The 27,572-nt window shown below is 46.7% G+C and overlaps 1 protein-coding gene across 1 annotated transcript; it reads right to left on the bottom strand.

The window, feature by feature from the left end:
- Positions 1 to 1,999: 1,999 nt before the first annotated feature.
- E2f6 (E2F transcription factor 6) lies at positions 2,000 to 19,284 on the bottom strand. The gene is made up of 7 exons (XM_057788820.1): positions 18,944 to 19,284; positions 13,149 to 13,203; positions 10,721 to 10,937; positions 9,561 to 9,716; positions 6,937 to 7,051; positions 4,382 to 4,529; positions 2,000 to 3,659 (listed from the first exon to the last, which is right to left on the bottom strand). Exons 1-7 carry the CDS (start codon positions 19,049 to 19,051, stop codon positions 3,640 to 3,642), a joined length of 819 nt encoding a protein of 272 aa, XP_057644803.1. The 5' UTR covers positions 19,052 to 19,284; the 3' UTR covers positions 2,000 to 3,639.
- Positions 19,285 to 27,572: the final 8,288 nt, after the last annotated feature.

Here is a 27,572-nt window from a genome sequence, read left to right as displayed (position 1 = left end):
CTAACCTGCATTGGACCCCATTCCATCAGTTCTAAAAGGAGGAGGCCAAACAGCAGACTGAGCTATGGAGATACTTCATTTAGACACATTTACAACTTAGAGAGGTTCTCTTCCACAGGGTTTCATGTGTGCCAAACTTCACGCAGTCTGCCAGTCCCATGGCTCGGAAACCTTTGCTTCCCTTTGCTAATGATCCCTTTGAATCCGGGACACTGCCCACAGCTTTCCCTCCTCTCGTTATCCTTTCTTCTGTGCTCTCCGACCCGCCCGCTCCTGGAACCCTCTTCTGGCAGTAGGTGCCCTCACCAGATGAGCCCCTTCCCTCTCCTGTTTAACAGGCACACACGAACCATCTGCCAGTGCACTCTACAGAGCTCAGCTCTTCCCAGGGCCCGGGGCCACTACACACAGATGCCAGAACTTTCCCTTCCATCAAATGTGTCGACAGTGTAACTGTTACCCACTTTGCTGTTCCTCTTGTGCTTCCTGTCTCGCCCAATCATTCCACTAAGGAAGTGGAGTAGCTTCTAAGCTAGCAGCTCTCAACCTGTAGGTCATGACGCCTATGGGAATAGAACAACTCTTCCACAGGGGGTTGCCTAAGGCCATCAGAAAACACAGATATTTATTATTTGTTATTGCAATTCATAACAGTAGCAAAATTACAGTTATGAGGTAGCAATGAAAATAACTGAACTGAACTGAAATGGTTGATGGTTGGGGGTCACCACAAGAGGAACTATATTAAAGGGTCGCAACGTTAGGGAGGTTGAGAACTGTGTGCTAAATCCTTTGGCTAATTTCAAACGACAACATTTTATACATAAGAAAGGAAGGGACATCTGGAGGCCAAACATACTGATTACCAGTACTTTCTAGGAATCTGAAAATACACCAGCAGAGGATACATTCATTGGCTTACTCCTTTCTGCCTATTGATGCGGCCAAGAAAGCATCACTGAAGGCTCTCATTTCCCTGCCGTCAAGGAACAGCTGTGGAAGCTCTTCATTGGAGGGCTGAGCTTCAAAACAACCGACGAGAGTCTCGAAACAATTGAGAGGCTGAGGAGCTATTTTGAGAAATGAGGAACACTCACAGGCTGTGTGGTTACGGTTACCCAAACACCAAGAGATCCTGGGCCTTTGGGATTGTTACACACACAACTGTAGAGGAAGTGGATGCCACTGTGAATCCAAGACCCCGTAAGGTGGCTGCAAGAGTTGTGCAACCTAAGAGAGCTGTGTCAAGAGAGGATTCCCAGAGACCAGGTGCCCACTTAACCATGAAGATCTTTGCTGGTGGTTATCAAGGAGACACGGAAGAACATCACCCGTGAGATTATTTTGAGCAGTATGGGAAAATTGAAGCGATCGAAGTCATGACCGACAGAGGCAGTGGAAAAAAGAGGTTTTGCTTTTGTCACCTTTGAGGACCATGACTCTGTGGTCAAGACTGTTACTCAGAAATGCCATAGTGTGCATGGGCACAGCCGTGAGGTAAGAAAAGCCCTATCCAAGCAGGAGATGGCTAGTGCTTCGTCCAGCCAAAGAGGTCCAAGTGTTTCGAGAAGCCTTGGTGGTGGTCGTGGAGACGGTTTTGGCAGCAATGAGAGTTTTGGTTGAGGGGGAAACGTCAGTGGTTGTGATGGCTTTGGTGGCAGCTGTGGTGGTGGAGGGTATGGTGGCAGTGGGATGGCTGTAATGGATTTGGTAATGATGGAAGCAGTTTTGGTGGTGGGGGAAGCTACAATGATTTTGGCAATTACAACAATCAGTCTTCAGTTTTTGGACCAATGAAAGGAGACTTTGGAGGCAGAAGCTCTGGCCTTTATGGTGGCGGAGGCCAGTGCTTTGCTAAACCACAAAACCAAGGTGGCTCTGGTGGTTGCAGCAGCAGCAGCAGCAGCCATGGCAGTGGCAGGATGTTCTAATTACAGTCAGGAGACAAAGCTTAGCAGGAGAGGAGAGCCAGAGAAGTGACAGGGAAGCTACAGGTCACAACAGATTTGTGAACTCAGCCAAGCACAGTGGTGGCAGGGCCTGGCTGCTACAAAGAAGCCATGTTTTAGACAATACTCATGTGTATGGGCAAAACAACTCCAGGGCTGTATTTGTGGCTAATTGTACAACAGGCTATTTTAGTTTCTGTTCTGAGGAAAGTGTCAAGCATTCCAACAAAGGATTTTACTGTAGACTTTTTTACTCATGCTGTTGATTGCTAAATGTAACAGTCTGATCATGAGGCTGAATAAATGTCTTAAAAACATATATACCAGCAGAGACTGTGTGAATCAAAAGCACCAGGCAGGAATATCTTTTTAATACTTTAATTTTGGATTCCCTACTTGAATTTTTTTGTATACATGGTCATCATTTCAAGTTGCTTCCAATTTTTTGTAAAAAGAGATCTAACATACCAATGATGCTCCCCAGACCCTGAGACAAGCCAGGTCCCAGGGGCCGCATGCCACACTCACCCGCTCACTAGTTCGCTAGACGTCTACTGGGCACTTGTTCCGGACTAGGTGCGGTGCGAGGTGCTGAGCACGACTACGAAAAGGTTTCTCACGGAGCTCACAGTCTAGTGGTAAGTTACTGAGTAAACTGAGGCACAGAGAGGTAAATGACTTACCCACTGAGGTAGAAGTAGCTAGGTGCTTGGGAAGGCGGGATGAGAGCTGGAGCGGGGCAGGGTACAATGAATGCAGGGGAGGGAAGCCCCTCTGACAGAGGAGCCAGACTGCACACACAAACACTATAAAATCTGCTCGCAGAAAGAGTGATAATGCTTTCCCTTTCACCAGGACCAGGTTCACCCTGGGGTGAACTGACCCGTTGCTGAGGGCATTCCTTTATGTGCCCCCAACACTTCGAGGCACGCCACCATTCTACTGGGACACAGTGACTCTGCAGGCAGCTTAAAATCAAGAAGTATCTGACTCCCATAATAGTCCTGGGAGCTGTATTAAAATACTTTAAGTATGTGGACCTAAATGCACAGTGTATCTGTGGAACTCCTACGTGGAAAACTTTAGAAAACTCAACTCACCCCATCCAGAGGGTTCTAATAAGTTATCGATACTGAAGTAGAGATTTGTCTGTCATTTTTCCCTATATACATTATTTTGGTTGTTCTAGGTTAGAGGTGTCATCAGACATATTTCATAAGCAATCTCAACATGATACAGATATGTACAAAGGCGCCACATTTGGCCCTGTGTGTACACCTCACCAGTGCACGACACCTAAGGGCGAATGTGAGCCAGTGTAAGGCAATTCTTCTCAGAAGCTGACAATGTCCATCAGGGAAGGGCAGAGTCCACGACCAGCTGGCCGTTTGTCTGTCCTTGAGACATTCTTTGTGATAAAATGATTTCAGGAGGCAGAGGTCCGTCTCACTGACAAGAGGCAGTGAAGAGTTATCGAAAGCTAATTCTGAACGTGGAAACCATCCAGGAACCTAAGCAGGAAGCTACTCAAGAACACTACTGGCCTTCAACGCTGCTATGAATCTAGAATGGGAGAACCAGCGCGCTCCACGGAGACTTATTGCTGAGGATCAAACCAGGACATACTCCGTCCACACAGGAGGCCCTTCATCACTGTGCACTGCTATCGGTCGCCCACTCCGAGCGGCTTTCACTGAGGAGGCCTGTCTTCTGAAACGAGACACAAAGACACGGAGTGAAGGCCGTGAAGGAGCTGGACGCACTGTTCAACAGTTGAAAGAAATGAAGCTGTCTGGTCAAGAACCTTCTCTCACACAGAATTCTCTTTTGGAATGATCTTTTCAGGCTCATAGGACAAACGGGAACTCCAGCCTGTAGCTGGGAAGCACCTGCCGAGAGCGCAGACAGCTTTCTCTGGCAAGAGTCTACCAGCTGGTGCCCCCACAAATTGACTCTCACTATGGAGCTGACTTGTAATTTGGATCTGCCCGCTTCAGCATCCCCTAAGCTGGGGTTACAGGAGTGTACTGATTCCTTACGGAGAGGCCAGAGAGATGGCTCGGCAGTGGAGAGAGAGCTCCACCGCTCCTCTCAAGGACCAGGGCTCTTTTTCCCGCACCCACACCTGCTGGCTCCCAAGTGCCTGTGACTCCAGCTCCATGAGATGCAATACCACTGGCCTCCAAGGGTGCCCCTCATGTGCACAAACAGTGCCTGTAATTCCAGCTCCAGGGGACCAATGCCTTTGGCACTCATGTGCACAAACAGTGCCTGTAATTCCAGCTCCAGGGGATCTAATTCCTTTGGCACTCATGTGCACATACCCACATGCAAACATAGACATAGTTAAAAAAAAAAATCATGAAAAACCTTAAAGATATGTATTCAAGTTATCTATAAAGTTTCTCTAATCACAAAATTGGAATGTTTACCTTTCTCTGGGCATTCTCGATGTTTGCTTTTAGATGGAGAGGCCCCTGCTCCATCGGCTGTTTTACCACTTGTGTGGTTCTGTTCTACTTCACACAAATATACATCAATGGGTCCTTTGGTGCTCCTGATATGTACTGTGATAGAGTCCTAGCAGGAGACACAGAGACTGTCAAGGTGAGCACTGGTACCCAGTAGTCACAGGTTTTCAATGAACTTCAATTCTTAGTTTCCTTCCCACCGTGCATTTGAGAAAATCATGTTTTCGACTGTTACTACATTCTACACTAGTGGCCAATTTGCAGGAAAGACCTCTTAACCATGCAAGCAGCCAGCAGTCTTGGAGCTGCTATTAGAAGGACAGCCGAGTCCTCAGGAACCCCCTCCCCTTCTCCGGCGACAGGGAGCTCTGGAGTTCCCCATTGTATTGCACAAGAAGGTGTCGGGGTTTCCAAACTAGTGCAGAGGTACTGAGCTCCCAGGAAGGCGAGTCTTCAGTTAAAAGATGTAAGAGGAAAAGATGAAACATCAGACACAAAGAAAGGAACTAGATTAAATGACGATTATCCTCTGCTTCAGTTTTATTTACCCAGGAGCAAATACCAATGGCTTTCCCATAAGAAATTAAAAAAGTGGTTGAGTACATTTAGAGGCATTTTCGTACAATTCCTCATCTTTCCCAATGGGAGCTGGCCTGGCTCTCCTCAAGTCCACCCTTCCCACACCCACATGGATGGGCCAGTCAAGACAGCACCGTTGCTCTAGCTCCTCCCCTTTCTGGGATCTCATTCAAGCAAGCTGGTGAGATTCTGCTTCTCAGAGAGACTTGGACCCTCTATGTCCTTCCTGGTACTAGGTAGGAGAGACAGGCCAACCACCTTTGTGCTCTGTGGCTGGAAAGCCAGGGTGGGTCTGGTTTAAACAGAAACCTTTTATCATTAGACAATGCATGGGAACAATGTTGTTCCCCAAACTCCACTAGCCACGAAGTCATTCCGTAAAGGGGATTCCTGGGGAACTAAGAGAAGGTCGCAGGGTGTGCTCCACTGGGTGGTGGCAGCACACACCTTTAACCTCAGCACTCGGGAGGCAAAGACAGCCTGTGAGTTTGAGGACAGCCTGGTCTACATAGTGAGTTCCTGAACAGGTTCCGAAGCTATAGAGAAACCATGCCTCAAAAACAAAACAAAAAACAAAAACAAAAAACAAAAACAAAAAACAGAGTGTGTGCTCCTTCTGCAGAGGATTAGCGCTTGGATGTAGCACCCATGTCAGGGTGATCACAGGCACCTGTGATTCCAGCTCCAGGAGAGCCACTGCTAAGGCTTCGGGGCATCCGCACTGATGTGCGCATACCCATACCCATGTTTTCAAAACATTTTAAAAAGTGGACAGAGGAGATGACTTCTTAGGCTATGCTGTCTGTCACAACTATTTAACTCTACCACGGTGGCATGAAAGCAGATGGGTGATATCTGAACAGGTGGCCTTGTTCCAACAAAACTATTTACAAGGACAAGTAGGAAGCCAGAGCGAGTTGAAGGCCACAGTGCAAGCCCTATACTAGGTGCACAGTCCCCACTAGAGCCATACATAGTCTACTGATCCAGGATACTGCCGAGAACAGCCAGCCTGGAGGACATCAATCACAGAGCTCTAAATGGGACTGGGAGTGCACAGAGGTTCAGAGCGATTTAGCAATTCTGGCCAAGCAGCTCAGAGCACTAGGAGACCAAACCCCACTAAGTCCTGTGGACTGGATTACCACGCCCCAAATAAAAGCTGTTCTGCAAGATCAGTGGTTATTTAAAGAGCTGAGCATTTGTGGAAATAACTCCTCCCGAAAACATTACTCGGACACTGTCTCAATTCAAATCCGACTAGGGAACGTCACCAAGTCACAGTTTGAATGAGACTGAGGGAAAAGTGAGTGCTCCTTTGTGACTGATGACACACTGTCAGATAAGTGGTGGTGGAAATAATCCTTACGTATGTGACGGCTGCCTATGAGCAGCATGGAGGCTACCCAGCCATCAGAATGCCGAGGGCCACTGGCTTTGGTTTGGACTCCGTCCTCATCAAGTGGCCTTCTGGGGACAATTACTCTCAACACGAACCTTCCTGACGTACCTGGCAGCAGACAGGAAGGCTGGCCTTACACAGGCTCTACACCCGTGACTTGGTGTCTAGCTCATTCTCAGTCTTTGGTGAGCTGGTAGGTAGCAAGCTAGTTCCCTGGAGCTCCGGCCGTACCAGCCATTGCTTCTGGAACCTGAAGACTAAGGCCAATGGAGCGGTTTCTTTTGCAGTCTGACAGCGGCAGCATGGCTGACAGCACTTGCCAGCCAAACTCCGTCCTACGCCTGGTCCTGCTGGTCACTGTGTGGGTTCCCGAAGCACACCTGCTCCTCTGTGCTTGGCTCTCTCACCTCACTCACGGTTAAACTGACAGGTACACAGCTTGACAAGGACACAGATGACAAGCGACTGTAGCGGTCACAGACCTGGAAGCTAACCCACCTCCCTCTTTTACTCCTTGCAGTGCAGCGCTACCTACTTCTCTGGGAGCCGGAACGTCCAGTCGGGTTTCCTCCGGAGCCTTCACTGCAATGACAATCTGTTCGTGGAAGGCTTGGATGCTGTGGATGTCCTGATAGGTGACATACGCTAGTGTGAAAGCTGGTCAAGGATCTGACAAGATGGACAGGATACCACCCCTAGCTCCGCCCGTTTTTTTTTTAAAATATTTATTTATTTATTATGTATACAATATTCTGTCTGTGTGTATGCCTGTAGGCCAGAAGAGGGCACCAGACCTCATTACAGATGGTTGTGAGCCACCATGTGGTTGCTGGGAATTGAACTCAGGACCTTGGAAGAGCAGTCAGTGCTCTTAACCGCTGAGCCATCTCTCTAGCCGCCCGTCCTCCCCCCCCCCCCGGTTTTTTTTTTTCCGAGACAGGGTTTCTCTGTGGTTTTGGAGCCTGCCCTGGAACTAGCTCTTGTAGACCAGGCTGGTCTCGAACTCACAGAGATCCGCCTGCCTCTGCCTCCCAGGTGCTGGGATTAAAGGCGTGCGCCACCACTGCCTGGCCCGCTTTTTTTTTTTTTTTTTTGAGGCAAAGACTCACTATTTACTTCTGGCTGGCCTGGAACTTGTTATATAGACAGGGCTAGCCTTGCACTCAGAGACCTGCCTTTCTCTGACTCCCAAGGGCTGGAAATAAAGGCGTGCTAGTGCACACATGGGAGGATCACCTCTTACAGGAATACGGGTACTAGAATAGCTTGGCTTTTATGGGATACAAACTTACAATGAAGGGAAACAGTTCAAAGAAAAGCCAAAACTTCACGGTAACTTTATTTCAAAAAGAATCCTTGGGGCTGGAGAGGTGGCTCAGTGGTTAAGAGCACTGGCTGCTCTTGTAGAGGACCCAGGTTCAATTCCCAGCACTCACATGGTGGCTCACAACCCTATCTCCAGTTCCAAGAGATCTGAAGCTATCTTTTCATTTCCTTGGGCCTCCAGGTACACAAGGAGTGCACATACATACATGCAAACGGAACATTCATATAAGTAAAATATAATAAATAACCCCCCCCAGAAAAAAATTAAGATTTTTATGGTGTTTTATAATATTTATAACAAAGAATTATTTTAAACCAAATACTGACTGGAGCAATTTGTGGAGAAAGATACGACAAAGCCCAAATACTGAATGTAGACACAACTCACAAAGGTAATAATCCCCTTGGGGTGGAGTACTGGGTGGATGTTCCAAATCCCCAGTAGTCAGGAGCCAAAACTAAACCCTATACATAGCATGCACTTCCCTACATACACTCTTCATACACGCTTCTACAGTGAGGTTCAATTTATAAATTAGGCGCACGCCTTTAATCCCAGCACTCGGAAGGCAGAGGCATGCGGATCTCTGTGACACCAAGGCCAGCCTGGTCTACAGAGCGAGTTCCTGGACTGGCTCCATAGCTACTGAGAAACCCTGTCTCGAAAAACCAAAAAAACAAAAAACAAACAAACAAGAAACCCCCCCCCAATCCCAAAACCCAAAAAACCTCCAAACAAACCAATAATAATAGTGCATTTACAACACACTGAAAGTTTTTACTTCTAGAATTTTCACTTAATATTTTTTAGATCATACCTGATTGTAGGCAACAGACATTACAGAAGGCAGAACCACAGAAAAGAGGAAAGCAGTATGTTCAAATTCCCACCTACGCTACAGTCAGTGTGAACTCATTCACTGTTAAGAGCCTAGCGTTCGCTCTTACTATGGGAACTTGAGAAGAAAGCATTCAGGGTTCAGGTAAGAAACCTCCAGAAGGCAGAAAAACAGTCTACAAAATAGTAAGACCCCAGAGAGCCAGTTCCCGGCGTGATCACACACCCGCGGCCTTTAAGCGCCTCTCTGTCACTCCGTGCCTTCAACTCCTCCTGCGAGGCTGCCAGATACTCTGCGCTCCCTCAGCCCAGTTGCTCTGGTTTTCTTCCTTTTAGACTAGAGTCTCTGTGTGGCTGTTGCGTTGGGAGCCTTGGCTTTGATTTTCTAAGATCTGTCCTGTGGTAATAGGATTTGACTGCTGGGAAGAGAGGAGGGAGCAGTATTACTGACACTCATAGAAGGCACTGAGAGTCACAGCCAGCAGGATGGTCTGGGAGCCCAGCAGGGGCAGGCTCCCAGGCCCAGGCCCTCCCAGCTCCTGCTCCACAAGGCTTCCGCATGCAGTGATGAGCGCAGACACAACTTCAGTAGCATAGTCTGCTTCAGGAAGAAACTAGTTCACAGATTAGGGAAAACCTGATTTTCACAATAGCTGATAAACAATTTACTATCCAGGATTACAAAAAAACCCAAAAAACACAACAAAACCCAACCAACCAAACAAACAAATACTCCTTAATTTTAAGAAGCCACGACAAACTGGGTATGTCCCTGCCAACGGCCGTCATGCAGACTTGGCCCAGGAGCACAGAGAGTCTACACCAACATGAATTGCTCATGTGTATTCAAGCCATAGCACTGTACTTATGTTTACTCTAACTTTTAAGGGCCTAATTTTATATCCCGAATAAGAAAATTTACCCCCAAACTCTCCCTCAGACATCCTATCTACACTGGAAGCAGAAACTCTACAAAGGCTTGGATGGAAGGATATCTTTCGTTTTCTTTGTCGTCAGTTAATTCCAACAGCTGCTGAGCGCAATCTTTAATCAACTCGTCCAAGGCGTCTTCCATGGCCGACAGGTCCGAGAGCTCGGCCTGGAGCTTCTTCTGCTGGGGTGCGGCTCCGAAGTTCTTCAGGTCGGATCCTCTACAGAAGGAAACAGACATACGGTCATCAGCAGGGGCCAGGAGGGAAGCGGGCTGCCTGTGGCGGGGAGCAGGCTAAGGGAGAGCGTCTGTATTTCCTTTAACACCATCTATGTGGTTATGGCCATCCTCCTCCTTTTCTTGGGCCGGTTTCTCTAAATATAGCCTTGGCTGGCCTCAAGCACAGAAAACCACCTGCCTCTGTCTCCTGAGTCTGGGATTAAAGGTTCAGAATGGCTGACACAGTTCTCATCAAATGTGCCTGCATTCTGTCCTAAACCAGTGTCCTTCAACTTTTCCTCAACCATTCCATTCCTTAGCCATCTGAAGACCTTTGGGTTTTACACTGCCTATTGTATCTCTAATGTACTCCAATGCCGGAATTCTTTTCCTAAGTATACAGCTTTTTTTTCTGTGCACACACAGCTCTGTCTGTGTCTTAGCTTCAGGCTTCCTTTCTACGAGACCCTTCCCAGTCATGTCAACTCTTTAGCAACTGCCTTTTGGCCATGGAGTCTGTGTTTACCCTCAGGGCAGTGTCAGCTCACCTGCACCACCGCCATGCAGTGAACCTGCTAAGAAGGCTAACGCCTGCTCCTCTCCAGAAAAAAACCAGTCCAACCCAGGAAGGGGCTGGGTTTCTGGCTGTGTATTCTACTGCCCCATGGGAATCATGTCTTCTGTTATTAATTTCACACTAAGAAAATACATTTTTAAAATTTCCTCTTTTATCAGATGTTTCATTATTGGCATCTTATAGGGAAAATTAATTAACCACCTTATGCCGTTTAACTTTTCCACACCATCTGAATGATATTCTTCTACACCTAATGTTCCCGTTTAGACCTAAGTAGTCACTTACATTTAAGTACACTGAGACAAGAAAACCTCAGTCTTTGCCTAAGAAGAATCATAAAAGCCTCATTCTCTATTCCCGAACACTGCTGCAGCTGGACAGGGCTAAATGATAAGGGGAAAGAACAGGAATGATGGACGTAAACTCACATCCACCGAATGTGGTTCTTGGACTTCTTTTCCACCAGCTCGATTCCATCCAGGACATTGGTGATGTCATAGACGCGCCGTTTTCGGACTCCCAGTTTTGTGGCAACCTTGTTTAAGTCAAGAATGCCCCCGGGGGCAGATCTGACGAGATCCATGAACTTGCGAGTCAAGTACACCAGCGACACATCAAAACGGGGCCTTTTCACTTTCAGAGCCTCTGCAAACGAGAGCATGGTACGTGAACCGACAATGTTAGCCCTCTCGGACAGCTGCTTAGTCCCTTAGGACGGAGAAGACGGCAACAGAGACCCACGCTAGCTCCTATGGCAATCGTTCTCTAACTGGATGAAAGGCAAATCGGCCTCGGCTGTTCTGAGCAAAGGCAGCAGGTTCCCTTAAAGGCTGGAATGAGTTTCCTCTAGTAACTATTTTCGCAAGTTTCATATCCCTTCAAGAAATTTCTGTAATCATCTCTGCTTCTCAGGAATAGGATTACAAATGATTAGAGAATCAAAAGCTTCATTTCATACATATAATCTGACAACACACGTTTGTGTGTCAATATACAGTTGGTATTCTTTCTTCTTTGGGGCACATTGAGGTGTGGGCCCGGCTTCACAGGTGCCAGACAAGCACATTACTGCCGAGCAACATTCTCAGGTCACAGGTATAGTTTCTCTTAATGTTAAAAATATCTACTTATTTTAGGGGCTGGAGATGGCTCAGAGGTTAAGAGCACTGACTGCTCTTCCAGAGGTCTTGAGTTCAATTCCCAGCAACCACATGGTGGCTCACAACCATCTGTAATGGGGTCTGGTGCCCTCTTCTGGCCTGCAGGCATGGAGGCTGAACACTGTGTACATCATAAATAAATAAATAAAAATTAAAAAAATATATATCTACTTATTTTATGTATATGAGTGCTTTGCCTGCATGTGTGTGCACGTGTGTATGTCTAGTGCCCACTGAGGTCAGAAAAAGGCATGGGATCCCCTGGAACTGGAGCTGCAGTGGCTGTGAGCCACTATGGAGGTGCCGGGGTTCCCTGGTAGAGTAACAAGTGCTCCTAACTACTGAGCCATCTCTCAAGGCGAATGGTTTTTAGTATGATTTTTTAAAATCGAGATCGTGATGTATGAGCAAATGTACTTCATTCATTATTCTTTCCCCTTTTCCTTTGATTTTTTTCAAGACAGGGTTTCTCTGTGTGGTCCTGGCTATCCTGAAACTCGCTCTGTAGATCAGGCAGGCCTCAAACTCAGAGATCTGTTTCTGCCTCCTGAGTGCTGGGATTAAAGGTGTACACACCATGCCAAGATGTACTTCATTATTTTTAAAAGCTGCATATTTAACTCCATGCAGAACCTGTTGAGTTATCACGGTACTTGGGAACAGGATATCAAATGATGTTTATGAGACAAGCCAGGGTTCATTATTCTCATTTTACACTCACTCACTGGCTAGACATTTATTGGGTACGTTTTAGTCCTATTAGTGTAGGTTAAGCACATTCCGAGGGTGTCAGCCATTTTATAAAGAACAAATCTAACGGAACATCTCTGCTGGGGGACAGCTCCCCCACCAAGAGAACTGCATGGACCCGATAAGGAGATCTGCTATAAACAGTGGTATGCTGAGTGGTATTCAAAGCCACTTGAGAACAAGAAGCGCCATCTTTACTGGAGTGGAGAACGGACTGGGTGCTCACAGAGGATGCTAGGAACAGCACAGGAGGATGATGCACAGTGCTCCCCACTCCAAGGAGGGACAAAGTGGCATCTGAGAAGTGGGCTCATAGTGGGGTTCACAATGGATGATAATCCACAGCTGTATTTTGAAGCTTAGTCACTCGAGTATAGATGCCATAATCAGCTGGTGTGGGACAGTGGAAAGAAACACCTCAAGGGTCAAGCTGACCCAGCTTGCTGACCAGCCACAGGGGAGACGGTGGCAGACACTGAGGGAAACAAAGGACATTCTGTAGGATCTACATCTGGGCGTCTGTAAATGAAAAAGGTCCCTGTGGCAGGAACCAAATCAGGAGGAAATCAATGACGGGGCCATCGATCACAAAGATCATCCGATACCCTAGACATGAACCTATGACAGAGTAAAGCCAGGAAGAGTGAAGGGGCCACAAGAAACCACGTGGATAGGAGGGGAAGGTGACATGTACAGGGAATGTCACTGCACCCCAACTCAGTCATGGAGGTACCCTTCACTATCATTTCACTTCGGTTCTACAACCTTGTGCACGCTCAAAACCAACCGCGTTCCTAGGTAGTGGCAGGGGTGCACACCTCTAACCCCAGCACTCGGGAAGCAGAGGCTGGTAGAAAAACAAAACAAAAAACCCCAAACTAAAAACCAAACAAACAAAAATCTGGCCCGTGTGACACTCCTCAAACCTACGCAGGAGTCGACTTACTTCGCATGGACACATACTGCACGTTTTCCTCTAGGTTAATCCTTATTTTTGACGGCTGGAAAAAAAGAAAACACAAAAAACAAACTTAGCATTTTATAAACAGCAATGCAAATGAATTACTATCGTTCTACGATACTCATCTGTTCCCCCATCCTCCCTTGAGACAGGTTTCTCTGTGTAGCCCTGGCTGTCCTGGAACTCATTCTGTAGACCAGGGTGGCCTCGAACTCAGAGATCTGCCTGCCTCTGCCTCCTGAGTGCTGGCATTAAAGGTGGACCACCTTTAACGTGGACCACCATGCCAGGCCACGATAGTTTTTTTTTTTTTTTTTTAATTTTCTTTTCCACCCGAAGTAATGAGAGCGAGAGAAAATGAATCCTCACAAACTACAGCTGGTGCAGTTTGTCAGGTGACGAGAATCACATGCAGAGGCTCTGTAGCCCTGTGGGGCTTGGGGTCATGTCCTAACCATCATTCTTTCCGTCTTTTCACCTGGTGCGTGACTCCCTCTCTAAGGGCCCGCCCAGGCTCAGGCCTCTCAGTGTGGATGAAGGCAGGCGGGTGGGAGACAGGGTACTTAGGTGGGAACAAGTCCTGACAGACACGCCTATACTGACCGCAGCAGGTGCTGGGGAGAAGACGGTAAAGAATGACAGTTGGGACATGACTCCAAGCAGTACACACTATGGAGAGATAAAAATACTATTCCCTGCCTGGGTACATGCTATGGCCACACGGGAGTGGTCCAGGTTTGTACCTGAAGAGATGGCCAAGCACATCAAGACCATGCCAAAGTCTTGTTTTAACCAGCAGAGACCCAACAAAGACTTCTGAACAAGACCACAACACAATCTCATTCTCGGTCTAAGAAATGTGGCACGGAAGGGACAGCAAGCTGGCTAAAGGTAGGGTGGGCCAGCCAGAGCCCAGGTGGGCTAGGGGTGGGGCAGCCAGAGCCCAGGCAGGCAACCCCGAAGTTGACACTTCTATGGGCAGGGACTAACTCAACACTGCCGGCAATGACATCCGACGTGAGAGCTCTGAAGCAGACCTGGGAAATTCGACCATAGGGAAATATGACCAACTGTCATTGCTATTTTTACATAGAGCCTTCTCCAAACACAGTATGAGACAGGGGCTGGCTACTGAAGCAAGGGTCCTCTTCTCCTTCTTACACTTACGTATTTTGTGCATGTATGTGTCGTGGTGTACATGTGGAGGCCAGAGGACAACTCTGTGGTGTCAGTCAGTGCTCTCCTTCCACCATGCGGTTCTCGGTTGGGGTTTGAATCCAGGCTGCCAGGTTTGGCAGCAAATACCATAACCTACTGTGCTATCTTGCTGGCCTGCAAGGCTTTTTGAGAAGGGGGTCTCTTACATAGCCCAGACTAGCCTCAAAACTCAACCTGTCCCTAAGGATGGCTTTAAATTTCTGATCGTCTTGCTTTCATCTCTTGAGTGCCAGGATGGGAGGTATGTACCCCAATGCCCGTTCATTTGGTCCTGGGATTGAACTGGGGTTCTTCCACGCATGCTAAGTAAGTCTACCAACTGAGCCACGCACTCCCGCCTCATAGCAAGGTTCTAGAATTGAGTAACAAGTCCAGCCTCCTAACACTGATGTGAAAAGCGTGTCAACAAGTATTCAGAAGTGTTACTATGCACTCATAGCTGCCTGCTGCAGAAGCTGCCTTTCTTAACCCAGAGATACAGGGTCAAGCCCTGTACACAGACTGCCTACCTATCGGCTGCCCGTTTCCTTTAGAGGGCCAGCGATTCTGCTTTCGCAGGTTGGTACAGGGACAGCATTCCAATGAGACATATGAAAGGAAGTCCTTCTCCTGCTCCATACTCTGCAATAAACGTAGATACATTGTATACTGCCTGCAGTGACACAGGAAACAGGTTCCCACCCCACCATTGGCTTTCTTCCCTTGTATGAAATCCCTCCTGTTTCTCAAACAGCTTCTTGTTATTACGCTCTGGCTCTTCTAGAACTCCCTATGTAACTCAGGCTGTTTTTAAATATGCCATCCTTCTGCTACAGCCTCCTGAGTGCTAGGACCACATAAGTGTGCTCACCATGCCTGCACAATACTCTGCAGAGCCACCAACCCACCTTGCTGCCACATGGATAGAGGGCAGAAGCCCTCCACACCCTAGTAGACACGATTAGAGACCTCAGGACTTTCAGAGAACACTCAGCAATGGCCTTGATGAGGGAGTTACACATTTGGTGTGTTCCAAACTACTTCCCTGATGCTCCGTTCCCACGTTTAAAAACCTCTGTGTGGGCTGGAGAGATGGCTCAGAGGTTAAGAGCACTGGCTGATCTTCCGGAGGTCCTGAGTTTAATTCCCAGCAACCACATGGTGGCTCCCAACCATCTGTAATGAGATCTGGTGCCCTCTTCTGGCGTGCAGGGATACATGCAGACAGGACACTGTGTACATGATAATCTTAAAAAAAAGAACACACCTCTGTGTCACATCTGGAAACACACATGAAAGCATTACCATCCCCTGGCCCCATCCCCCTTATATAAGGATTAAGCAGCTTCGGAATCTTCTGGGTTTGGAGGATTGGGGTAAGAATGGGGACAGGATCTCAGTGTATAGCCCAGGTTGGTCTGGAACTCGCTATGCAGCCCCGGCAGGCCTTTAACTCATCACCCTTCTGCCTGTCTCCCAAGGACCGGCACGACAGAGCATGGCCACCACGCCTGGCTAGCTTTAAAGGTGGATGAGAAAAATGAAAGGTGACTTGTAGAGACTAACGTCTGAGGCACTGTCTCCAAAATGGTTAGTTCTCTCTATGCAGAGGTTTCTCTGGACCAGCTCCCGGCGTGGGAATATTCCATGAGCTCAGGGAACACTGATCTTTCCCAGGTGACCGCATTAATGTCATCCACCCAGATCGTCCTTATTTGCTAATGAGCAAACAAACTTCACCTCCTTCTGGTGCTATTTTCTCCCTGCTCCAGAGCCCACACCAGGTTTAAGTCACTCATCCTGGCAACCAGCACCCAGCAAGACACAGAACCGTTGGGCGCAATGGCTTATTAAGCTTTGGCATTGTTGTAGTCGAGTAAAAAATACTGACATGTTAAGTCACTATTTTACAGGCAAGAAAATACAGAGTCTCCACTTGATTAACTTCTTGCTTAATGTTTTTGTGCGCGGCCAGAGCTTCACGATAGCATAAAATGAGCGGAAAGACCCAAGCTCTGCAGAGGATGGAGCAGTGAGCACAGAATGGTCTGGGGGCTAAGGAAGGGGTAAAGACACTTGTCTAAAGACAAGTTACCCGTGAAGCTTGACTTCAGACACGCTGGTGACAATACGGAAATGTATACACGGGTGTCAGCTTGAGAAAAACGAGGCCTGGACAGAGTACGGAACCACAGAAGAATAATGTAAGAAAGAAAAATCTGCAGCTAGATTATATTAAGAGGTTTCGACCCTGTCCTGGGAGCACCAGGGAATCACAACGAATTCCTCTGGGCAAATGAGATCAGAAACACGCTTTCATGAGATCATCGGTTACGGGTGAAGTTCACATCAACAGTGAGGGGAGCAAGAGAGGCAGGAAATCGGTCAGGATGGCACTGTGGTGCCAGATAGTATGTGACGGGAGGAGAGGTAGCTCTACTGACGTTAATTGAGAGACTTGCGGGGAGGGGCCAATTCTGGAAAAGAAAAAAAGACAACAGCAATGTCTAGAGTGCTGGATTGGGGAGCAGGGTCGGTATGCCACCACTGGGGTGGGATGTGAGAAAGAGAATGCTTTCCTAGGTAAGAAGGGGACCATAAATCTGGCTCTGGATGTAAGAGTTTGAAATCTGCAGCTGGAGAGATGGTTCAGCAGTTAAAGCGCTTGCTGCTCTTCCAGAGGGCTGAGTTCAGGTCCCAGCATCCACATATCAACTCAAAACCTTTTGCTAGAGCTGGGTGGTGGTGGCGCACGCCTTTAATTCCAGCACTTGGGAGGCAGAGGTAGGCGGATCTCTGTGAGTTCGAGACCAGCCTGGACCAGCCTGGTCTACAAGAGCTAGTTCCAGGACAGGCTCCAAAGCCACAGAGAAACCCTGTCTCGAAAAACCAAAAAAAAAAAAAAAAATCTTTTGCTAACTTCAACTCCCTCTTCATAACATCCACACAGACATATTTTTCTTAAGTTTTAGATCTAAGTAAGGACATCTAACATATAGTTGGACAGCTCTGGGGAAGATGTATGGATTTGGGAGTTACCTTGATGCTACTGAAATCACCAGCTTGGATTAGAATATCTAAGACTTCAGAGGACAGTATCTTCTGATGAAGTATGAAAAGTTAAGTGTTGGGGGCTGGAGAGATGGCTCAGAGAGGTTAAGAGCATTGCCTGCTCTTCCAAACGTCCTGAGTTCAATTCCCGGCAACCACATGGTAGCTCACAACTATCTGTAATGAAGTCTGGTGCCCTCTTCTGGACTTCAGGAATACACACCGACAGAATATTGTATACATAATAAATAAGCATTTAAAAAAAAAGAAAGAAAAAGAAAAGTTAAGTGTTGTTTTGCCAGTGTGAGCATTTAGAGGGGCTTTAGGAAATCCTCAAGAAAACACCACGGTTACAGGCCAAAAGTCAGGAATATTACAGGCCACTACATGAACAGAGGGTAGAGAACCCTGAATGGCACCCACATGTCTGAAAAGGGAAGAGAAGGGGACAAGGGGCCCCCACAGTGGCTGTCAAAAACACAGCAGAGCCGGGCGGTGGTGGCGCATGCCTTTAATCTCAGCACTCGGGAGGCAGAGGCAGGCGGATTTCTGGGAGTTCGAGGCCAGCCTGGTCTACAAGAGCTAGTTCCAGGACGGGCACCAAAGCTATAGAGAAACCCTGTCTCGAAAAACCAAACCAAACCCAACCAAACAAAACAAAAACAAAAAACAAAACAAAACAAAAAAAAACACAGTAGAGAATTCTCAGCCAAGAGTGAGTGGTTAGTTGTTACACAAGATAAGGTGTGAAATCAATACTAGAATTGACAAAAACCGACAGAGGTCTTATTTAGAACCTTACAGAGTGCTTAAGACTGGGTGGGAATGCAAGAGCAAGTGGATACCGAGCAGAAATCACTGTTTTAAAGAAGGGAAAGAAATTAGGGGAAAGGCTGTCACCTGCAGTCATTCCGAGATTCCTCCAGCTTCCTCATTACCTAGCCACAAGCCAGCCACACAACATCAGAACAAGTCTGTTCTGACAAACTCTAAGAATAACAATCTCAAGGCTAGTGTGAGCAGACAATGCTCATCAACTAGCTGGCACGGGACTGGCCAGAACGGCTTGGATATTGCTTGTCTTGGAGAGAAAACAGCGAACAGGAGAAGCGGACAAAGGACGGACCCAGCAGGGGCCCCGAGAACCGTGGGAAGCCAGGAATGGAGGGAATTGCCGCTCTTTCATTGCCCCTGTCAAACAGCACAGATGGGAGGGCGGGCGAGATCGCTCAGTTCGGGGAAGGCACTTGCCACCAAGCTTTACAAACTCAACCTGAGTTCCAGCCTGCAAACCACAAAGGTTTGGAAGCAAAGGATAGACTTCCCCAAGTTGCCTCGTGGAATCCACGCTCCCGCCCGCCCACCCACAAAGTAAGTAATGCAATAGAAATATGTAAAAAGCAGAGGGCGGTCCGCGGATGGGGAGCTGCAGGAAGAGCCCCGGGGCACCCAACCGACAAGGGTGCAGAGGGCCGGACGCAAAGAGCGCGCCCCGCAGCACGTGACTCCCGGTGGTCCTGGCCCGCGCTCACCAGTAGGCTCTCCACGTTGATGGGGTCCCGGCACCGGCGACGCACCGTCTCCTGCGCCGGATCCACCAGCAGGCTGGGCAGTCTCCGCGCCGGCCGCTGCTGACTCATGCTGCCCCGCGCCCCTCGCGCCCCACGCTCCCTCCCGCCTTCCCGGGCGGCTCGGCGCGCGCGATTCCGGCTCCGCGGCCCCTTTGGGCGCCGCGTCCGGTCGCCCGCTCCACCCACGGAGTACCTCGGCTCCACCCACGGAGCGCCGCGGTCCCACTCGCCCACCGATGCGCTTACGCGCGGAGGGGACCAGGGTGACCGCGGAGGAGCTCAGGTTCCCGGGCCGGCCATCTTCCCGCATGCGCAGTGCGCTGGCCCTTGCACATGCGCACCGCCTTCCGTGGAGCTCTCCCGCGCACACTGGTCCTCGCCGGCTGCTGGCGGCCCGGCATCCCGGAGAATGGATCCTCGGAGGGGATGGAGAGGGAGAAGAAAGAGGCGGAGTAGGGATTCCGGGGGACCGGAACGGGCGTTCCCGAATCCCCTACCCGTGGACTGTACCTTCTCAGCGCCCAGGAACATTGGGTGTGACTGTCGGGCTCCCACTATGCATCAAATGATGCTTAGCACATGCTCTTAAACAAGCCACCCTGGAGGGGCCGGAAGGCGCATGCTTCTAAGCCCAGTACCATAGAGGCTGATACGGGGAGATCATGTGCTTGAATTCGAAGCTCGCTGTGGTAGACTTTGTCTCAAAACCAGAGTTCCCCCTCCCCCACACCTTTTCATTTGCTGAATCAGCTTTTGATTCCTTATTGTGTCAGGTATTGGACTGGGCTCAAGAAGATACTGTTTTGAATATGACAGACTGGATCTCAAATTTCAGTGAAGGAGACAGACAAAACATTTTAACTGGGGGCTGGAGAGATGTCTCTGTTTTTAAGACCACTGTCTGTCTTTCCAGAGGACCCTAGCTCAATTCTTATAACCCACGTGGTGGCTTATAACCATCTGTTAACTCTGGGCTCAGGGGATCTAATGCCCTCTTCTAGTCTCCACAGACACCGGGCACACACATGGTATACAGATTTACATGCAGGCAAAACACCTATGCATACAAAAACTAAGCTTAAAAAATTTACCTGTAGTGGTAAGACATGTTTTCAAATCAGAATGTCTTATGCCAGGTGCTAAAACCTTTTTGTGCCTTAGTTTCTCAATTTGTCAAGTGGGGAGTTCCTATTGCATAAAGTTGCTGTGGGGGTCAAACAACTTAATGGATAATTTACTTAAAAAGAGATGGGTACCTTTTTGTTTGCTTGAGACAGGGTCTCTCTATATATTTCTGGCCATCCTGGAGCTCCCTGGAACTCAGAGATCCTCCTGCCTCTGCCTCCTAAGTGCTGGGATTAAAGGCAAGCACCAACACACCTGGCAAGACATGTATACTTTAAAAAAGATTTATTCATTTTTTAATTTTATTCAAAATAATTTACTTTTATTTTATGTGCATTGGTGTTGTGTCTGCAAGCATGTCTGTGTGAGGATGTCAGGTGTCCTGGAACTGGATCTTCAGACAGTTGTGAGCCTTTATGTGGGTGCTGGAATTTGAACCTGGGTCCTCTGGAAGAACAATCAGTGCTCTTAACCACTGAGCCACCTCTCCAGCCCCTATTCACTTATTTTTATGTGTATGTGTGTGTGTGCGTGTGTGTGTGTGTGTGTGTGCACATGAGTGCAATGTCCATAGAGACTTGAGGCTTCAGTTTCCCCAGAGCTGGAGTTGAAAATGATTGTGAGCCTCTGTTCATGGGTGCTCTGGCCCTCTCAGAAGGGCAGAAAGTGCTCTTAACTGCAGAGCCATGTCTCCAGCTCCTGTAAAAGGGTAGCACACCGTGGAAATTCTGGGCTGGAGGGAAGTGCCTGAGCCTCTGGAGTGAGACCTGGGACTTCATGAGGGCAGAAAGGGCCAAATAAAGCCTTTCTTCTCCAAGTTGCGTTTGGTCACGGTGTTTCATCACAGCAACGGTGACCTTGACTAAGTTACAATTGGATGCACTCAATAAGCAGGTGTGTTGTAATGGACATAATGTCCTTTGGAAACAGGGAAGGTGAATGATGCTTAGAGTGACAAAGCAGTCACCCACACCGGCAGTGTTTATAGCCTTTGTGTTTTATTCAAGCCTTTTTTCTTGTAGCTGCTGTTATAATTAGAGAGGTGCTTAAATGTTGCTTCATGTACAGAGTTGTTTCTGTGCACACAGAGAATCTTCTTATTCAAACCTGTGTATCAATCCTCCTCCTTCTCCTTCTCCCTTTCCTCCCATCCTGCTCTCACTCTTCCCCTTCTTCCTGTTCATCTTCCCCTCCCCTTGTCTGTTGGGAGGTGTGTGACAAAATTTTAAGTGTGGTATTTTAAGGTGTGTGACTTTTGTTTATGCTGCATTTGTTTAACTCTGTAAAGTTGTGGTTCCTTGCCTGTCTAAAACACCTGATGGTCTAATAAAGAGCTGACTGGCCAATAGCAAGACAGGAGCAATGATAGGCAGGGCTGGCAGGCAGAGAGAATAAATAGAAGGAGAAACAAGGAAGAAGGAGCAAGAGAACAAGGAGAGGAGGACATGAGGGACCAGCCACCCAGCCACACAGCAGGCCATGGAGAAAGAACTAAAGAAATGTATACAGAAATAGAGAAAGATAAAAGCCCAGAGGCAAAAGGTAGTCAGGATAATTTTTTTAAAAGCTGGCAAGAAACAAGCCAAGCTAAGGCCAGCATTCATAACTAAGAATAAGCCTCTGTGTGTGATTTATTTGGAAACTGGGTGACACCCAGTGAAGAATAAAATTTCACACAACATTTTGATGTACCAAGTTGGGGCTCAAATATCCATCTAGAGCCTGAGAAAACTGGGGGAAAAAGGATACAGCTCCTTTAAGTGGTGCTGATGTTCAGCAGACAGGATAGAAACTAGAACTAACAAGGTAAGTAAAAACCGCATGTGGCAACACAGGTACCGGCTTTCACAGCTAGGAAAGTTTAATGTAGTTCTTGGCAAGCTCGAGAGTGGGCGGAATCAGCCTATGGAGAATGCGGAAGATCCAGGTGTAGCTTAACAGTCTAAAATGTGCTTGTGTGGGGCTGGAGAGATGGCTCAGTGGTTAAGAGCATTGCCTGCTCTTCCAAAGGTCCTGAGTTCAATTCCCAGCAACCACATAGTGGCTCACAACCATCCGTAATAAGGTCTGGTGCCCTCTTCTGGCCTGCAGGCATACACACAGATAGACTATTGTATACATAATAAATAATAAATAAATATTTTTAAAAAATAAAATGTGCTTGTGTGGTCAAAAAAGACTAGAGATACACAGTAAAAGAGTTTTCAGATAGGCCGGGCGGTGGTGGCGAACACCTTTAATCCCAGCACTCGGGAGGCAGAGGCAGGTGGATCTCTGTGAGTTCGAGGCCAGCCTGGTCTACAAGAGCTAGTTCCAGGACAGGCACCAAAGCTACACTACAGAGAAACCCTGTCTCGAAAAACAAAACAAAACAAAACAAAAAAACAAAAAAAACAAAAAAAGAGTTTCAGATATAAAAAAACCTCTAAATAAGTTCCAGTGTGTTTTACAATGTGCATAGAATTAAGAAAGAAAATGGCTATGGGCAGTTATAGAAAGAAATAGTTTTAAAAATTAGTAAAGTCTTTAAAGAGACAGTAAAAGTGATATAAAAGAAAAAAGCCACACAAAGATGGGAAATACACAAAGAGTCTGAATCCTGTATGCACTTGTGTTGATTTTGAATTTTTCGATTGCTGAGAAGCTAAGGGCAGCTGCTAAGAGACCTGGACCTGAAAGCGGGACTGTGCAATAAGCCAGGCTAGATATTTAAAGAATGCCTTAACTTTAAAAAAGACAAAAAATGTATTTGACGAATGAGAATCAAAAATGCTTTGGAGGGGTGCCCCCTCTGCTCCCCCCCCAAACAAGAGATTGTGGATTCGTTCCAGGTTGATTTGGATCTGGTTTGATCAGGGGAGACCTACTGAATCTTGACAGGTGATATCTATCAACAAGGGTTACTGCTGGTCTTCCCAGGACTTGACAGGTGATGTCTATCAACAAAGGTTATAACTGACCTTCCCAGGACTTGACAGGTGATATGTATCAACAAATGTTATAACTGGTCTTCCCAGGACTTGACAGGTGATGTCTATCAACAAAGGTTAATGCTGGTCTTCCCAGGACTTGGCCGTTATCTCAATTTTACCTCTGGGACCCTAAAGATGCCTTGACCCACATTCAGCAGAAAGCAGTCTAGAGAACACAATGTCCACATTCCCAAGAGTGGGTTGTGGGAGGCTTTTGGTTATTTTGTGGGTCATGGATGTTTGTTGTAATTTAGGGGAATATAGGAATATAGGAAAAATAGGTAACCACAGATATTTTGCCTTGGCATGGATTTTGGTATATGGATACAAATTCAAAGTCAATTTTGTTACATTGTATATATGTTTTTACCCTTGTTTAAAGGACTTTTGTATATTGATACAAATTTAATGTAATTTTTTGTTACAACACATTGTATATATGTTTCTACTCTTGTTTAAAGGATTTTTACATATTGATACAAATTTAAGGTTATTTTTGTTACAACATATTGTATGTATGTTTCTGTTCTTGTTTAAGGTATTGTACCTATGCAGATCATTTAAAAATGTAAGGCAAAATTCTAGTTTTTTGAAAATTATTTATTATGAACTATTTAGGATAATCAAGAAACACAGGTCAGTAGTTAGTGATCTATGACAATCAAATTTGTAAACATGCTAGGTATGTTTTCCAGATCATATAGAGATACACTTTAAATAGATAGGTGGTCTTTAAACCTTTCAAAGACCGACAAAACATTTAAAATGTTTTGCTAATTTTGGCTTTTTCATGACAATGAGACACATCTGCTCCTGCAGCACCAATTTACTTCAGAGATGATGGACGCTGAAGAAACTCCTTATGGTATTTGCTTTCAATGTGGCAAGGCTAGCCATTTGAGCAAGAAGCTGCTCTTGCCTGGACCTCTTGACAGTATGCTCTGTAAACCTGGACAATCAGGACCCACAGGAAAGTGACTGCTGAATTTTACCAAGACAAGGTGGGATGGTCCTTCAGGATTCCTGCTTCACAGAAGAAACTGCCAGACATTCTGCAGGATGCAGAAGAAAGTGGCTGACAAACTTTCTTTTTTTTTGTTTTTTTTTGTTTTTTTTTGGTTTTTCGAGACAGGGTTTCTCTGTGGTTTTGGAGCCTGTCCTGGAACTAGCTCTTGTAGACCAGGCTGGTCTCGAACTCACAGAGATCCGCCTGCCTCTACCTCCCAAGTGCTGGGATTAAAGGCGTGCGCCACCACCGCCCGGCTGACAAACTTTCAATGTAGGTGGGATATTCTTTCAAATTTCCTGCTTCATTGAGAAGTCTTCCAGATACTATGGGCCTCTAGGCTGAAGATGGATGCCCCAACATTGCAAAGGAACTTTGGGGACTATCCAGGCAGTCAGATGTCTCTGTCCTTTCTAAGGAGTTTGGAAGTCATTTGCAATATACTTTTGTTTATTTAAATAATATATCCTTCTAGTGTCTTTGATGGAGTTGAAAACTAGATAGTTATAGTTGCACTTTTTCTTAGATATGATAGAAAGTAAGTTAGGTACAAAACTTTAGATTCTTTAAGATAGGATAGATAATGGAATATTTTCTTTAAATTTACCAGACACAAATGAATTGGAATTCAGTACATTGTGAATGTAATCTTTACGTGATCATTGTTTTTATTGTATACATAACTGTCTTACTATACTCAAGTTAAAATTTTTCATTTTTTTAAAAAGAAAAAAGAGGAAATGTTGAGTAATATTATTTTAGGGTGTGTTGCTTTCGTTTATGCTGCATTTATTTAACTCTGTGAAGCTGTGATTCTTTGGCTGTCTAAAACACTTGATGGTCTATAAATAAAGAGCTGAATAACCAGTAGTGAGGCAGGAACAACAATAGGCAGGGCTGGCAGGCACAGAATATTAATAGAGAAAGAAACAAAGAAGAAAGAGCAAGAGAACAAGGACAGGAGGACATGAAGGACCGGCCACTCAGCTACACAGCAGGCCACGGAGCAAGAAGTAAAGAAAGGTATACAGAAATAGAGAAAGATAAAAGCCCAGAGGCAAAAGGTAATCAAGATAATTTAAGAAAAGCTGGCAAGAAACAACCCAAGCTATGACCAGGCATTCGTGTGTGTGATTTATTTGGGAGCTGGGTGGTGCTCTCCCAAAAGCCAAAAGAGTAAAACTTCACACAATACTCATCCCCCCTTCTTGCCTCCTCCCTTCTTGCTCCCTCTCCTCCCCTTCTTCTTGTTCCTCTTCCCCTTCCTCCTCCTCTCCCTCTTCCCCCTCTTTCCTTTTATTCCCTTCCTCCATTCCTGTCCCCCCTCTTCCCCCGCCTCTTCTTGTTTCTTTCCCTCTCCCTTCCTCCTCCCCTCTTTCCTTTCATCCTGTTCCTTCTGTTCCTGCTACTTCTCCCCCCTCTTCATCTTTAAACAAGGTCTTACCTTATAACCCAGATGGGCCTTGAACTCAGTGTGTAGCTCAGGCTAGTCTTGAGCTTCCTGTGTAGTCCAGGTTGCTCTGGAATTTGTAATCCCCACGGCTCAGCCCAGAGTGGTTTTTATGGAAGTGCAATTCTGCAGTCTGATTTTGAAGGAATGTCTTGTTAGAGTCGAGTTAATTTTTTTCTGTTCCATTTGCTCTAGTTTGTTTGGTGATCTGTTGATTGCTAAAGTGCTTCTTTTAACTGCTAATCTTCTGCACCCTGCCTCTGAGATCTATGTTGGCTTTGCCTCTGATTCTTTCACAGGAGCTGTTCATCGAATGCACCTTGCTGCGGACCTACCGTACTCAATGAGTGCACCGTCAAGTTCTTTGGCTTGCCACCAGGTGGAGCAATGTCACCTTAAGAGTCCACCCCCCCCCCCCGCCCTCCCGTGTGTGTGTGTGTGTGTGTGTGTGTGTGTGTGTGTGTGTTGGAATGGGCTATATCCCTTGAAAGGTGGAGTGGAGGAGATTCGGTTAGATTCGGACTTCAAGTTTGAAATGAGGAATTGCCACGTCAGACCACTGGTACACTATTTGTAATAGAGACTCAACGTTTGCCAGACTGGCCTTCAAACATGCTGTGGAACCCAGGACGGTGTGCACCACTCATCTGGTTTAATACAGTGCTGGGGACTGAACTCAGCATTTTCTGCATGCTGGACAAGCACTATAAACTGAGATACATCCCCAGCCCCAGACTTATTATCAATAAAGGTGGAGTTTAGAATTATTATCTCTTGCTAATAAATTACCATATGAAGAAACAAATCAAAGTTTGCTGTGTCCCTTCCCCCAACACAGTCATAACAATAGCTTAGAATGTGGCCTTCTTTAGAGAGGGGATATTTACAATGAATTTACATAAAATGAGGTTCTTAGTTTGGAACCCAATCCAATGTGTCTAGTATCACTACAGGAATAAATTGGGCCACAGAGGGGCATGGAGGAAAGACTTTGTAAAGAAACATAGGAAGAGGAGAGCCAACAAGAAGGGCTTGTACAGTTTTTTTTTTTTTCTGAAAGTTTAGAGAAGGCCCTAACCTGCTCATACTTTGACTTGAGATCTTTTTCATCCTTGCCTGTGAGTTAGTAAGTCTGGGGTTCCTTTGTGGCAGCCTTAATGGTTATTCACCCTTACATCTTGGGATCATTTAAGGAAACTGGATGTAAGCATTTCCCTATAGGGGGAGGCACACACTCACCCTAGGGAGTGCCACTTGACTACATAAACGGGGTACAATTATATCAGAGAACAAACATCAAGGACCCTCAAGTCATTTAAAAGCCTTCTTTGTATAGAAACAAGAGGCAGGAGACTTGTACATGATCCTAAACTGCTTGACAGGCACAAGTGGGGGTTCCAAAAGCTGCATCCATTTGCATGCCAGCTCCAACTGCTTAAATAACTGCCACAACTCGAAATGAATGGATGCTGTATTTTCACTTAGTTTTAAAAGGCTATTTACTTACTTGGTGCGTGTGCATCCAGCTAGACAAATACACAAAGATACTAGAGAATGGATTTGTCTTTGGCAAAGTGGTGTGAAAACACGTGTATGGCACAGAGTTAGATGTTCGAGAGGGGCGGGGCATGCAGGAAACACAAGCTAAAGGAGAGCGTGTCTGTGATCAAGTGGAGAAACGTGTGAGTCACAAGGTCCATGGGGAGGGCCCGGGTGGGTGGAAAGACATACCATGGAGAGTCACAGGTGTATGTGGGAAAGACCCACATGTGCTTTACACATTTACAGATGTACATGTGTGTAGGGATGGAGCCACACATGAATAGCCTCGTAAGAAAGGAATGCACGGGACGATGGGCATGAATGGGGCAGAGAGGAATGTGTGTGTGAGTGACAGTGAATGTGTGTGACTGAAAGGATAATGCTGGGCAAAGGGACAAAGGTGCCCAGAAGCCATGTCTAATTGCCTGGCTGACCTCACGGCCTCTAGGGAAAAGACCTCAAATCACTGAATGGGCTCGGAGACTGACAGTTCCT

This window comes from Chionomys nivalis, chromosome 1, assembly GCF_950005125.1.
Source record: "Chionomys nivalis chromosome 1, mChiNiv1.1, whole genome shotgun sequence".
Lineage (NCBI taxonomy): Eukaryota > Metazoa > Chordata > Mammalia > Rodentia > Cricetidae > Chionomys > Chionomys nivalis.
The sequence above is the reverse complement of the archived record's forward strand: the minus strand, read 5'-3'. Positions and strand labels throughout refer to the sequence as shown.

Excerpts from the sequence above, each read along its gene's own strand:
- E2f6 (XM_057788820.1), bottom strand. The coding sequence starts at position 19,051 with ATGAGTCAGCAGCGGCCGGCGCGGAGACTGCCCAGCCTGCTGGTGGAT. Across the intron at positions 13,204-18,943 it reads TCAACGTGGAGAGCCTACTG|CCGTCAAAAATAAGGATTAA; the intron begins GTGAGCGCGGGC and ends CTTTTTTTCCAG. Across the intron at positions 9,717-10,720 it reads AAGAACCACATTCGGTGGAT|AGGATCCGACCTGAAGAACT; the intron begins GTGAGTTTACGT and ends TTCCTTCTGTAG.